The 14,481-nt window shown below is 38.8% G+C and overlaps 1 protein-coding gene across 1 annotated transcript in view; it reads right to left on the bottom strand.

Annotated features, from left to right (window-relative positions):
• Positions 1 to 3,046: 3,046 nt before the first annotated feature.
• LOC106095279 (uncharacterized) overlaps positions 3,047 to 14,481 on the bottom strand; it is a 959,813-nt gene continuing 948,378 nt past the window's right edge. Inside the window, exon 4 of the mRNA XM_059370295.1 lies at positions 3,047 to 3,130. Coding sequence (XP_059226278.1) covers positions 3,099 to 3,130 — 32 coding nt within the window. The 3' untranslated portion in view covers positions 3,047 to 3,098. The remainder of the gene's footprint in view (positions 3,131 to 14,481) is intronic.

Genomic DNA, 14,481 nt, shown 5'->3' with positions numbered 1-14,481 from the left:
ACAAAACACGTAGTGCAAAATTTCATTCCAATCGGATAAGAATTGGGCACTCTAGAGGGTCAAGAAGTCAAGACCCAAGATCGGTTTATATTGCAGCTATATCAGGTTATTAACCGATTTGAACCACACTTGGCACAATTGTTGGATATCATAACAAAACACATCGTGCAAAATTTCATTCCAATCGGATAAGAATTGCGCACTCTAGAGGCTCAAGAAGTCAAGACCCAAGATCGGTTTATATGACAGCTATATCAGGTTATGGACCGATTTGAACCATACTTGGCACAGTTGTTGGATATAATAACGAAACACGTCGTGCAAAATTTCATTCCAATCGGATAAGAATTGCGCACTCTAGAGGTTCAGGAAGTCAAGACCCAAGATCGGTTTATATGGCAGCTATATCAGATTATGAACCGATTTGAACCATACTTGGCGCAAATGTTGGATATCATAACAAAACACGTCGTGCAAAATTTCATTCCAATCGGATAAGAATTGCGCACTCTAGAGGCTCAGGAAGTCAAGACCCAAGATCGGTTAATATGGCAGCTATATCAAAACATGGACCGATATGGCCCATTTACAATACCAACCGACCTACACTAATAAGAAGTATTTGTGCAAAATTTCAAGCGGCTAGCTTTACTCCTTCGGAAGTTAGCGTCCTTTCGACAGACAGACGGACGGACAGACGGACGGACATGGCTAGATCGACATAAAATTTCACGACGATCAAGAATATATATACTTTATAGGGTCTCAGACGAATATTTCGAGTAGTTACAAACAGAATGACGAAATTAGTATACCCCCCATCTTATGGTGGAGGGTTTAAAAACTTATCCGATTTCGCTGAAATTTTTTATACCCACCACCGACGGATGGGGGTATATTAATTTTGTCATTCCGTTTGCAACACATCGAAATATCCATTTCCGACCCTATAAAGTATATATATTCTTGATCAGCGTAAAAATCTAAGACAATCTAGACATGTCCGTCCGTCTGTCCCTCTGTCTGTTGAAATCACGCTACAGTCTTTAAAAATAGAGATATTGAGCTGAAATTTTGCACAGATTCTTTTTTTAACCATAAGCAGGTTAAGTTCGAAGATGGGCTATATCGGACTATATCTTGATGTAGCCCCCATATAGACCGATCCGCCGATTTAGGGTCTTAGGCCCATAAAAGCCACATTTATTATCCGATTTTGTTGAAATTTCGGGCAGTGAGTTGCGTTAGGCCCTTCGACATCCTTCGTCAATTTGGCTTAGATCGGTCCAGATTTGGATATAGCTGCCATATAGACGGATCCTCAGATTTAGGGTCTAAGGCCCATAAAAGCCACATTTATTATCCGATTTCGCTGAAATTTGGGACAGTGAGTTGTCTTAGGCCCTTCGACTTCCTTCGTTAAATTGGCCCAGATCGGTTCAGATTTGGATATAGCTGCCATATAGACCGATCCTCCGGTTAAGGGTCTTAGGCCCACAAAAGCCACATTTATTATCCGATTTTGATGAAATTCGGGACAGTGAATTGTGTAAGGTCCATCGACATCCTTCGTAAATTTGGCTCAGATTGGTCCAGATTTGGATATAGCTGCCATATAGATCGATCCTCCGATTTATGGTGTAAGGCCCATAAAAGCCACATTCATTATCCGATTTTACTGAAATTTGGGACAGTGAGTTGTGCTAGGCCCTTTGAAATAGTTCTTCAATTTGGTCCAGATCGGTTCAGATTTAGATATAGCTGCCATATAGACCGATTTCTTGATTTATGGTTTTGGGCCCATAAAATGCTCATTTATTGTCCGATGTCGCCGAAATTTGGAACAGTGAGTTAAGTTAAGCCCATTGACATACTTCCGCAATATCACACAGATCGGTCCAGATTTGGATATAGCTGCCATATAGACCGATATCTAGGTTTAATATTTTGGGGCCATAAAAGACGCATTTATTGTCCGATGTCGCTGAAATTTGACACAGTGAGTTTGGTTAGGCTCTTCGACGTCCTTCTTCAATTTTGCCCAGATCGGTCCAGATTTGCATATAGCTGCCTTATAGACCGATCTCTCGATTTAAGGTTTTGGGCCCATAAAAGAGGCATTTATTGTCTGATTTCGCCGAAATTTGGGACAGTGCTTTGTGTAAAGCTTTTCGACATGTTTATGCAACTTGGCCCAAATCGGCCCAGATTTGGATATAGCTGCCATGTAGACCGATATCTCGATTTAAAGTCTTGGCCCCATAAAAGGCGCATTTATAATCCGATTTCACTGAAATTTGACACAGCGACTTATGTTCGGCTTTTCGGCATCCGTGTCGTATATAGTTCAGATCGGTATGACGTATATGAGTATAAGGTATGTAATTTTCATCGAATTTTGATGAAAGGTGGTTTACATATATACCCGAGGTGGTGGGTATCCAAAGTTCGGCCCGGCCGAACTCTAGAAGCATAAGACGTCTAATCGGGAGATCAGTTTATATGGCGACTATATTTAGATCATTTTTGACAAAGTTGTTGGAAGTCAAAATAAGAATTGCGCCCTCTAGAAGCTCTAGAATTCAAGACCCAATGTCGGTTTTTATTGCAGCTATATCAGGTTATGTACTGATTTAGACCATACTTGGCGCAATTGTTGGAAGTGATACCAAAACACCATGTACGAAATCGGATAAGCATTGCGCCCTCTAGAAGCTCAAGAAGTCAAGACCCAAGATCCGTTTATATGGCAGCTATATCAAAACATAAAACGATTCGGCCCATTTACAATCTCAATCAACCTTCACTAACAAGAAGTATTATTGCTAAATTTCAAGCGCCTAGCTTTACTCATTTGAAAGTTAGCGTGCTTTCGACAGACGGACGGATGGCTAAATCGACTTAAAATGTCATGACGATCAAGAATATATATACTTTGTGTGGTGTTAGACGGGTATTTCGAGGTGTTGCCAACGGAATGAGGAATTTAGTATACCCCCATCTTATGGTGGAGGGTATAAAAATCCTATCGTTTCAACATCCTTGATTGATAGCTGAGGTGTTTTATAACTTACCGCCTAAATGATGCCGCAATAAAGTCAGCTGTCACTAATAAACGAGACAATCTTACCTGAAAGAAAAATTGAGATTAAAAGGAGAAAGAGTTAAAATAGAAAACAAGTAAAAACGTGCTAAGTTCGGCCGGGCCGAATCTAATATACCCTCCACCATGGAGCGCATTTGTCGAGTTCTTTTCCCGACACCTCTTCTTAGGCAAAAAAAGGATAAAAGAAAAGATTTGCTTTGCTATTAGAGTGATATCGAGATATGGTCCGGTTCGGACCACAATTAAATTATTTGTTGGATATCTGTGTACAACGTCAGGCAATTCGAATAAGAATTGCGCTCTTTAGGGACTCAAGAAGTAAAATAGAGAGATCGATAAATATGGGAGCTGTATCAGGCTATAGACCGATTTAGACCATAATAAACACGTATGTCGACGATCATGAGAGGATCCGTCGTACAAAATTTCATTCATATCGGATAATAATTGCGACCTCTGAACCGATTTGAACCTAACTTAGCACAGTTGTTGGAAGTCATAGCGAAACACGTCGTACAAAATTTCATTCCAATCGGATAAGAATTGAGCCCTCTAGAGGGTCGAGAAATCAAGACCGAAGATCGGTTTATATGGCAGTTATATCAAAACATGGACCGATATGGCCCATTTACAATCCCAACCGACCTACACTAATAAGAATTATTAGTGAAAAATTTCAAGTTCAAATTTATATATATCGGAGGATCGGTCTATATGACAGCTATATCCAAATCTGGACCGATCTGAACCAAATTGACGAAGGATGTCGAAGGGCCAAATATAACTCACTGTCCCAAATTTCGGCGACATTGGATAATAAATGCGCATTTTATGGGAAAATACCCTTAAATCGGGAGATCGGTCTATATGGCAGCTATATCCAAATATAAACTGATCTAGGCCAAATTGACGGAGGATGTCGAAGGGCCTAACACAACTCACTCTCATAAATTTCAGCAAAATCGGATAATAAGTGTGGCTTTTATGAGCCTCAGATCCTAAATCGGAGGATCGGTCTATATGGCAGCTATATCGAAATCTAGACCGATCTGGGCGAAATTGACGGAGGATGTCGAAGGGTCTAACACAACTCACTGTCGCAAATATCAGCAAAATCGGATAATAAATGTGGCTTTTAGGAGCTTCAGATCCTAAATCGGAGCATCGGTCTATATGGCAGCTATATCCAAATCTAGACCGATCTAGGCGAAATTGACGGAGGATGTCAAAAGGCCTAACACAACTCACTGTCCCAAATATCAGCAAAATCGGATAATAAATGTGGCTTTTATGGGCCAAAGACCCTAAATCGATGGATCGGTCTATATGGGGGCTATATCAAGATACAGTCCGATATAGCTCATCTTCGAACTTAACCTGCTTATGGACAAAAAAAAAAATACTCTGTGCAAAATTTCAGCTCAATATCTCTATTTTTGAAGACTGTAGCGTGATTTCAACAGACAGACGGACAGACGGACGGACATGTTTAGATCGTCTTAGATTTTTACGCTGATCAAGAATATATATACTTTATAGGGTCGGAAATAGATATTTCGATGTGTTGCAAACGGAATGACAAAATGAATATACCCCCATCCTTCGGTGGTGGGTATAACAAGTAAAACGTACTAAGTTTTGCATGGCCGAATCTTATTTACCCTACACCGTGGACCACATTTGTCGAGTTCTTTGCCCGGTATCTCGAATCTCGGTTTTCAAATTCTTCTGCGGTTTTTGCAGTTATAGCTGTCGGAAGGATAGTTAGCACAACTACCGGTAGGGTAACTAGCAAATCTACCGAAGGGTGTTGTGCTAACTCTTTGGTGGTACTGCAGAAAATAAAACGTTGTTGATAAAATTGGCAGAAGCTAAATAAATTTAATTTTTATGGCACTGACATATCGGTAAGAAACATCTTCTTTTAATGGGTAAAATAACAATTAAACAAAAAAATTGAAATTGTTTTGACATTATTGTCTTTTTGTTCTTATAATCGAATTCCATGATTTCTCTGGATGTGTGCAAAATTTCAAGCGGCTAGCTTTATGCGTTCGATCGCTTTCGTGTTTTCGACAGACGGACGGACTAACATGGCTAGATCGACTCAGAACGTTGAGACGCTCAAGAATATATATGGGGGTCATTAGACGAATATTTCGAGGTATTACAAACAGAATGACTAAATTCGTATACCCCATCCTATGGTGGTGGGTATAAAAAATGCATTTAAATTGTAATGATCTGTATATGCATATCGCATATAAAGGGTGATTTTTTTGAGGTTAGGATTTTCATGCATTAGTATTTGACAGATCACGTGGGATTTCAGACATGGTGTCAAAGAGAAAGATGCTCAGTATGCTTTGACATTTCATCATGAATAGACTTACTAACGAGCAACGCTTGCAAATCATTGAATTTTATTACCAAAATCAGTGTTCGGTTCGAAATGTGTTCATTCACCGTAACGTTGCGTCCAACAGCATCTTTGAAAAAATACGGTCCAATGATTCCACCAGCGTACAAACCACACCAAACAGTGCATTTTTCGGGATGCATGGGCAGTTCTTGAACGGCTTCTGGTTGCTCTTCACTCCAAATGCGGCAATTTTGCTTATTTACGTAGCCATTCAACCAGAAATGAGCCTCATCGCTGAACAAAATTTGTCAAAATTTGAACACATTTCGAACCGAACACTGATTTTGGTAATAAAATTCAATGATTTGCAAGCGTTGCTCGTTAGTAAGTCTATTCATGATGAAATGTCAAAGCATACTGAGCATCTTTCTCTTTGACACCATGTCTGAAATCCCTCGTGATCTGTCAAATACTAATGCATGAAAATCCTAACCTCAAAAAAATCACCCTTTACTATCTTCGTGGCATGATATTCCACTTAAAGCTCATTAATTGTCGAAAATAAATATTCAGAGGATAAATTTGTTCCATATATTGTAAAAGAAGGCTCAGCGGAATGGGCCCGGTTCAGTTTGTTTTTTATAAACTTAATGGTGACCACATTTTGTATGGGAATAAATGTTGACAAAGTTTTTTCCAGAAATAAAATTTCGACTTTCAATAAATAAATTCAGACAAAAATTTGTTTTAAGAAACCAAATATTTTTTAAATTTTCTGAAAAAGGTTGTGATCAAGCTTTTTAAAGAAATAAAATTTTTATAAAATTTTTCATAGAGAAAAAATCTTATCATAATTTTGTTGTATTATGAAACTGTATTGGTTGCCCAAAAAGTAATTGCGGATTTGTTAAAAGAAAGTAAATGCATTTTTAATAAAACTTAGAATGAACTTTAATCAAATATACTTTTTTTACACTTTTTTTCTAAAGCAAGCTAAAAGTAACAGCTGATAACTGACAAACGAAAAAATGCAATTACAGAGTCACAAGCTGTGAAAAAATTTGTCAACGCCGACTATATGAAAAATCCGCAATTACTTTTTGTGCAACCCAATATTTGAATTTTCTTTAGAATAAAATTTTACGAAATATTAAAACTTTTTCTAATTATTCCCAAATAAAATGTGTTCGGTATATTTTTTGAAGAAATTCTTTAAAACAAATTTCCCATCAAAAGAAGAATAACTAAAAATAATTTCCCCTGATTTTGTTTTTCTTTAACCCTTTAGCATGCCCTTAAAGTTTGCACATCCTCTTGACATGTTTTTCTTCAAAATTTTTCTTGTAATTGCAACATTACCATCACCGTGAACTGTCCCCTGTGTGTATGTATATCGAAGGATGACAGCCTTAAGCTATGCTATGCTGTGCTGCCACACTATGCCATAACACTTTTTGCCATTTTCAACACGTAGAAATGCGTTTACTCAAACATAAATGGGTAATAACCATTACATATACGACTTTCTATCTAAACAATGTTTGGCAACATCAGTGTCGTTTTCCGTATTTGTTTTTTCTTTCGTTGTTTTCTTCTTATTTTTTGGCATTTCAGTGTTACGTGCAAAAATGTAGGTTATGCCAAAAAGGTAATTCAAACTCTATTCAGATGTGCTGTGCTATGCAGTGCGTGAGTTTGAATACACAGTGGCACAGATATGTCGGCATACCTTTTCACAAATAGCAGTTGTGTAAACCGGCAGTAACTTAGTTAGGATAAGTTTTCACCCAAAAAATTTTAACTAATTATAATACTGGGAACCATGGTAAACAATAGACATAAGACAGAAAAAAAATTTTCCTACTAAAACTTAGTTTTGCAAAACGTTTTTTTTTTTTTTTTTTTTGCGTATCAAGATTTTTCTGTGCCACTGTATATATGTCATGTTTTATGCTTGAGTTTGTGCGCCCTGTAACTTGAACCTTTATTACTTTGAGAAGATATGATTTCCGTACACAATTATATGCAACTTTTCAAATTTATCAAAATTATATCCGTATGAACCAAAAAGGGGTTGAATAGGAACTGAAAGTTGGCAAATTTATTGTAAGATGTCCAAAAGGCAAAAGGTGTGGAACTAATTTAAGAGATAATTTCTTATGTTGAATGTTCTTGGGAGTCTTTGTAAGGATTTATGGGCTTCAATTGGAATCTATTGCAAATAAAAAATTATAACAAAAGTAATGTTAATGAAATTATTAACTTTTTTCTTAACATATTTTCTTAAAAAGACTTGAAAATATTTAATTAAATTAATTTTTAGGCAAATAGGGTAAGACAAAAACATCCCTCAAAGAGGACAAATTTAAAACCAAAGGTCTTTGGGAGTAAAGCACGAAACTTATATCAATATTCGGAAAATAGTGTCTAAAGGGACACCTCACCCCTATAAACCCACCCAAATTGGAAGTTTTTGCAATATGGGACTCAAATAACAGGTATTTAAGAGTAGAATACGAATCTGATATATATTTTTAAGGCCAAGTCACTGAGTGGGCGCCCCATTCCCCAAAACACCCCCCAAACCGGTCATGTTTTCCGACAATCGAAAAATGGGGCTCAAATGAAAGGTATTTGGAAGTAGACCATAAATCTGATATCAACATTCGGGACCAACTATCTAGGGGACGACCCACCAACATAACAATATATTTATAAACCAATCACGTCAATATATTGGGTTGCCCAAAAAGTAATTGCGGATTTTTCATATAGTCGGCGTTGACAAATTTTCCCAATAGAACTTAAATGAACGGTATTTTAGATTAGAAAACGTATCTGATACTCAGTTGTTGGAACAAGTATTTGGAGGACCTCCCCAACCCCCAAAACACTCCTAAATCGGACATATTTACCGACCATGGCAATATGGGACTCAAATGAAAGACATTTGCGAGTAAAATACGAATCTGATATCCAAATGTGGGACAAAGTTTGTGGGGGTCCACCCCTTTCCCAAAACGCCCCCCAAACAGAACTTATTTACTGACCATGGCAATATGGGGCTTTAATAAAACATATTTGAGTGTAGAATACGAATGTGATATCCGGATGTGGGACCAAGTGTTTGGGGGCCGCCCATTCCCGAGAACATCCCCCAAAGAGGACAAATATATATATGGGGACAAATATATATAGCAATATGGGGCTCAAATGAAAGGTCTTTGAAGGTAAAGCACAAATCTGATATCAATATTCGGGAAAAGTGTCTATGGGGGCACCCCACCCACAAAACACTACCCAAATAGGAAGTATTTGCTGACCATTGCAATATGAGGCTCAAATAAGAGGTATTTTAGAGAAAAACACGAATCTGATATATATTTTTAAAGCCAAGACACTGAGAGGCCGCATATTCCCCAAAACACACCCCAAACCGGTCATGTTTACCTACTATGGTCGGTAAATACGCCCCTAAATCGGGCGTATTTACCGACCATGTCAATGTGAAGCTCAAATGAAAAGTAATGGGTAGTAGAGCAGGAAATAGATACCTACTGTCGGGACCAATTTTCTGGGGTCTACCTCTTTTCCCCTTTTTCAAAATACCCTACAAAAAAAAATTATTTACTGACCATCGCAACATGGGGCTCTAATAAAGGTATTTGGGAGTAGAATACAAATATCCAAAAGTGGGACCATGTATTTGGGGCACCGCCCCTTCCCCAAAGGGTAAAAATTTACCGACCATGCCGATATGTGGCTCAAATGAAAGGTATTTGAGATTAGAAAATGAATTCTATGAACAATTTTGGGGCCAAATGTGTGGGGGACGGCTCATCCGATAAACTCTCCTTAATCCGATGGCAATATGGGGTTTTAATAAATGGTATTTGAGAGAAGGACACGATGATGATATATTTTTCAGCGCCAAGTGTCTGGGTGAGCACCTTACCACCGAAAACAACCCTAAATACGATCTCATGAGAATATCGGGCTGAAATAAATTCTTTTAAGAATTGAGTGCATCTAACATCCAAAGTTAAATGACATTCCCTCAGAGCGAATTCGTAGTCCCATAAAGATCAAATGGATTCAGATAAAAGCTCCTAGATTGGAAAGAAATAAAAGAAACAAGTAAAAGCGTGCTAAGTTCGCCGGGCCGAATCTTGGGAACCCACCACCATGAATTCTGCTAAAATATGGGAGCTATATCTGCTTATTGTCCTATTTGGGACTTGGCACAGTTGTTGAGACGCATAGCATAAAGTTTCGGCTAAACCGGACAAAAATCGCCGCATGTAAGGGCCCAAGAAGTCAAATCGAGCGGTCGGTTTATATAGGAGCTATATCATGTTCGTGAAGGATTTGGACTGTACTTAGCACAGTTGTTGGGATATGTGCAAAATTTCAGCCAAATCGGATGAAAATTTCGGCTTCCAGGGGTTAAAACAGTCAAATCGGGAGTTAATTTGTAATCCCCAACGATCTACATCAATTTTAAGTGTCTGTTCATAATTTCAAGCGGCTGGATTTACGCGTTCGACCGATATCATGATTTCGACAGACGGACGAACGGACATTGCTAGTTCGACTCAGAATGTCGACACGATCAAAAATATTTATACTTTATGGGGTCCTCGATCAATATTTCGAAGTAGGACAAACGGAATGACTAGATTAGTATACCACCACGCTATGGTGGTGGGTATAAACACATTAAATATTTGTGTTGTAATGGACGTATAGCCGGACCTAAAGGTCAACAATACCCAAATAAAGAAATAATACCCAAACAAGTAAAAAGGCGTTAAGTTCGGCCGGGCCGATCTTTGGATACCCACCACCTCGGGAATATACGTAAACCACCTTTCATCAAAATCCGGTGAAAATTGTATACCTGAATTTCGGAGACATCGGATAATAAATGCACCTTTTATGGGCCCAAAACCTTAAAAAGAGAGATCGGTCTATATGACAACTATATCCAAATCTTAACCGATCTGTGCCATATTGCAGGATTATGTCGAGGGGCTTAACTTAACTCACTGTTCCAAATTTCGGCGACATCGGACAATAAATGAGCATTTTATGGGCCCAAAACCTGAAATCGAGAGAACGGCCTATATGGCAGCTATATCCAAAATTGGTCCGATATGCACCAAATTGATGAGGAATATCAAAGGGCCTAACACAATTTACTGTCCCAAATTTCAGCAAAAAATGGGCCTAAGACCCTAAATCGGAGGATCGGTCTATATGGCAGCTATATCGAAATCTATACCGATCTGAGCCAAATTGACGAAGAATGTCGAAGGGCCTAACACAACTCCCTGTCCCAAATTTCAGCAAAATCGGATAATAAATGTGGCTTTTATGGTCCTAAGACCCTAAATCGGAGGATCGGTCTATATGGCAGCTATATCCAAATCTGAACTGATCAGAGCCAAATTTACGAAGGGTGTCGAAGGGCCTAACACAACTCACTGTCCCAAATTTCAGCAAAATCGGATAATAAATGTGGCTTTTATGGGCCTAAGACCCTAAATCGGAGGATCGGTCTATATGGCAGCTATATCCAAATCTGGACCGCTCTGAACCAAATTGACGAAGGATATTGAGGGGCCTAACACAACTCACTGTCCCGAATTTCATCAAAATCGGATAATAAATGTGGCTTTTATGGGCCTAAGACCCTAAATCGGACCCTATATCCAAATCTGAACCGATCTGAACCAAATTGACGAAGGATGTCGAGAGGCCTAACTCAACTCACTATCCCAAAATTCAGCAAAATCGGATAATAAACGTGGCTTTCATGGGCCTAAGACCCTAAATCTGAGGATCGGTCTATATGGCAGCTATATCCAAATCTGAACCGCTCTGAACCAAATTGACGAAGGATATTGAGGGGCCTAACACAACTCACTGTCCCGAATTTCATCAAAATCGGATAATAAATGTGGCTTTTATGGGCCTAAGACCATAAATCGGACCCTATATCCAAATCTGAACCAAATTGACGAAGGATATTGAGGGGCCTAACACAACTCACTGTCCCGAATTTCAGCAAAATCTGATAATAAATGTGGCTTTTATGGGCCTAAGACCCTAAATCGGCGGATCGGTCTATATGGCGGCTATATCAAGATATAGTCCGATATTGCCCATCTTCGAACTTAACCTGCTTATGGACGAAAAAAAACCTGTGCAAAATTTCACCTCAATATCTCTATTTTTAAAGACTGTAGCGTGATTTCAACAGACAGACGGACGGACATGTCTAAATCGTCTTAGATTTTTACGCTGATCAAGAATATATATACTTTATAGGGTCGGAAATGGATATTTTTTTAGAGAAATACAATTTTGACAGAATTTTTTATTGATATAAATTTTTATACCCACCACCGAAGGATGGGGGTATATTCATTTTGTCATTCCGTTTGCAACACATCGAAATATCCATTTCCGACCCTATAAAGTATATATATTCTTGATCAGCGTAAAAATCTAAGACGATCTAGACATGTCCGTCCGTCTGTCCGTCTGTCTGTTGAAATCACGCTACAGCCTTTAAAAGTAGAGATATTGAGCTGAAATTTTGCACAGATTCCCAACGATCTACATCAATTTTAAGTGTCTGTTCATAATTTCAAGCGGCTGGATTTACGCGTTCGACCGATATCATGATTTCGACAGACGGACGAACGGACATTGCTAGTTCGACTCAGAATGTCGACACGATCAAAAATATTTATACTTTATGGGGTCCTCGATCAATATTTCGAAGTAGGACAAACGGAATGACTAGATTAGTATACCACCACGCTATGGTGGTGGGTATAAACACATTAAATATTTGTGTTGTAATGGACGTATAGCCGGACCTAAAGGTCAACAATACCCAAATAAAGAAATAATACCCAAACAAGTAAAAAGGCGTTAAGTTCGGCCGGGCCGATCTTTGGATACCCACCACCTCGGGAATATACGTAAACCACCTTTCATCAAAATCCGGTGAAAATTGTATACCTGAATTTCGGAGACATCGGATAATAAATGCACCTTTTATGGGCCCAAAACCTTAAAAAGAGAGATCGGTCTATATGACAACTATATCCAAATCTTAACCGATCTGTGCCATATTGCAGGATTATGTCGAGGGGCTTAACTTAACTCACTGTTCCAAATTTCGGCGACATCGGACAATAAATGAGCATTTTATGGGCCCAAAACCTGAAATCGAGAGAACGGCCTATATGGCAGCTATATCCAAAATTGGTCCGATATGCACCAAATTGATGAGGAATATCAAAGGGCCTAACACAATTTACTGTCCCAAATTTCAGCAAAAAATGGGCCTAAGACCCTAAATCGGAGGATCGGTCTATATGGCAGCTATATCCAAATCTATACCGATCTGAGCCAAATTGACGAAGAATGTCGAAGGGCCTAACACAACTCCCTGTCCCAAATTTCAGCAAAATCGGATAATAAATGTGGCTTTTATGGTCCTAAGACCCTAAATCGGAGGATCGGTCTATATGGCAGCTATATCCAAATCTGAACTGATCAGAGCCAAATTTACGAAGGGTGTCGAAGGGCCTAACACAACTCACTGTCCCAAATTTCAGCAAAATCGGATAATAAATGTGGCTTTTATGGGCCTAAGACCCTAAATCGGAGGATCGGTCTATATGGCAGCTATATCCAAATCTGGACCGCTCTGAACCAAATTGACGAAGGATATTGAGGGGCCTAACACAACTCACTGTCCCGAATTTCATCAAAATCGGATAATAAATGTGGCTTTTATGGGCCTAAGACCCTAAATCGGACCCTATATCCAAATCTGAACCGATCTGAACCAAATTGACGAAGGATGTCGAGAGGCCTAACTCAACTCACTATCCCAAAATTCAGCAAAATCGGATAATAAACGTGGCTTTCATGGGCCTAAGACCCTAAATCTGAGGATCGGTCTATATGGCAGCTATATCCAAATCTGAACCGCTCTGAACCAAATTGACGAAGGATATTGAGGGGCCTAACACAACTCACTGTCCCGAATTTCATCAAAATCGGATAATAAATGTGGCTTTTATGGGCCTAAGACCATAAATCGGACCCTATATCCAAATCTGAACCAAATTGACGAAGGATATTGAGGGGCCTAACACAACTCACTGTCCCGAATTTCAGCAAAATCTGATAATAAATGTGGCTTTTATGGGCCTAAGACCCTAAATCGGCGGATCGGTCTATATGGCGGCTATATCAAGATATAGTCCGATATTGCCCATCTTCGAACTTAACCTGCTTATGGACGAAAAAAAACCTGTGCAAAATTTCACCTCAATATCTCTATTTTTAAAGACTGTAGCGTGATTTCAACAGACAGACGGACGGACATGTCTAAATCGTCTTAGATTTTTACGCTGATCAAGAATATATATACTTTATAGGGTCGGAAATGGATATTTTTTTAGAGAAATACAATTTTGACAGAATTTTTTATTGATATAAATTTTTATACCCACCACCGAAGGATGGGGGTATATTCATTTTGTCATTCCGTTTGCAACACATCGAAATATCCATTTCCGACCCTATAAAGTATATATATTCTTGATCAGCGTAAAAATCTAAGACGATCTAGACATGTCCGTCCGTCTGTCCGTCTGTCTGTTGAAATCACGCTACAGCCTTTAAAAGTAGAGATATTGAGCTGAAATTTTGCACAGATTCTTTTTTTGTCCATAAGCAGGTTAAGTTCGAAGATGGGCTATATCGGACTATATCTTGATATAGCCCCCATATAGACCGATCCGCCGATTTAGGGTCTTAGGCCCATAAAAGCCACATTTATTATCCGATTTTGCTGAAATTTGGGACAGTGAGTTGTGTTAGGCCTTTCAACATCCTCCGTGAATTTGGCTCAGATCGGTTCAGATTTGGATATAGCTGCCATATAGACCGATCATCCGATTTAGGGTCTAAGTCCCATAAA

The sequence above is a fragment of the Stomoxys calcitrans genome, chromosome 1 (assembly GCF_963082655.1).
Source record: "Stomoxys calcitrans chromosome 1, idStoCalc2.1, whole genome shotgun sequence".
Lineage (NCBI taxonomy): Eukaryota > Metazoa > Arthropoda > Insecta > Diptera > Muscidae > Stomoxys > Stomoxys calcitrans.
Note: the sequence above shows the minus strand (reverse complement) of the source record. Positions and strands in the feature narration are given on the sequence as shown.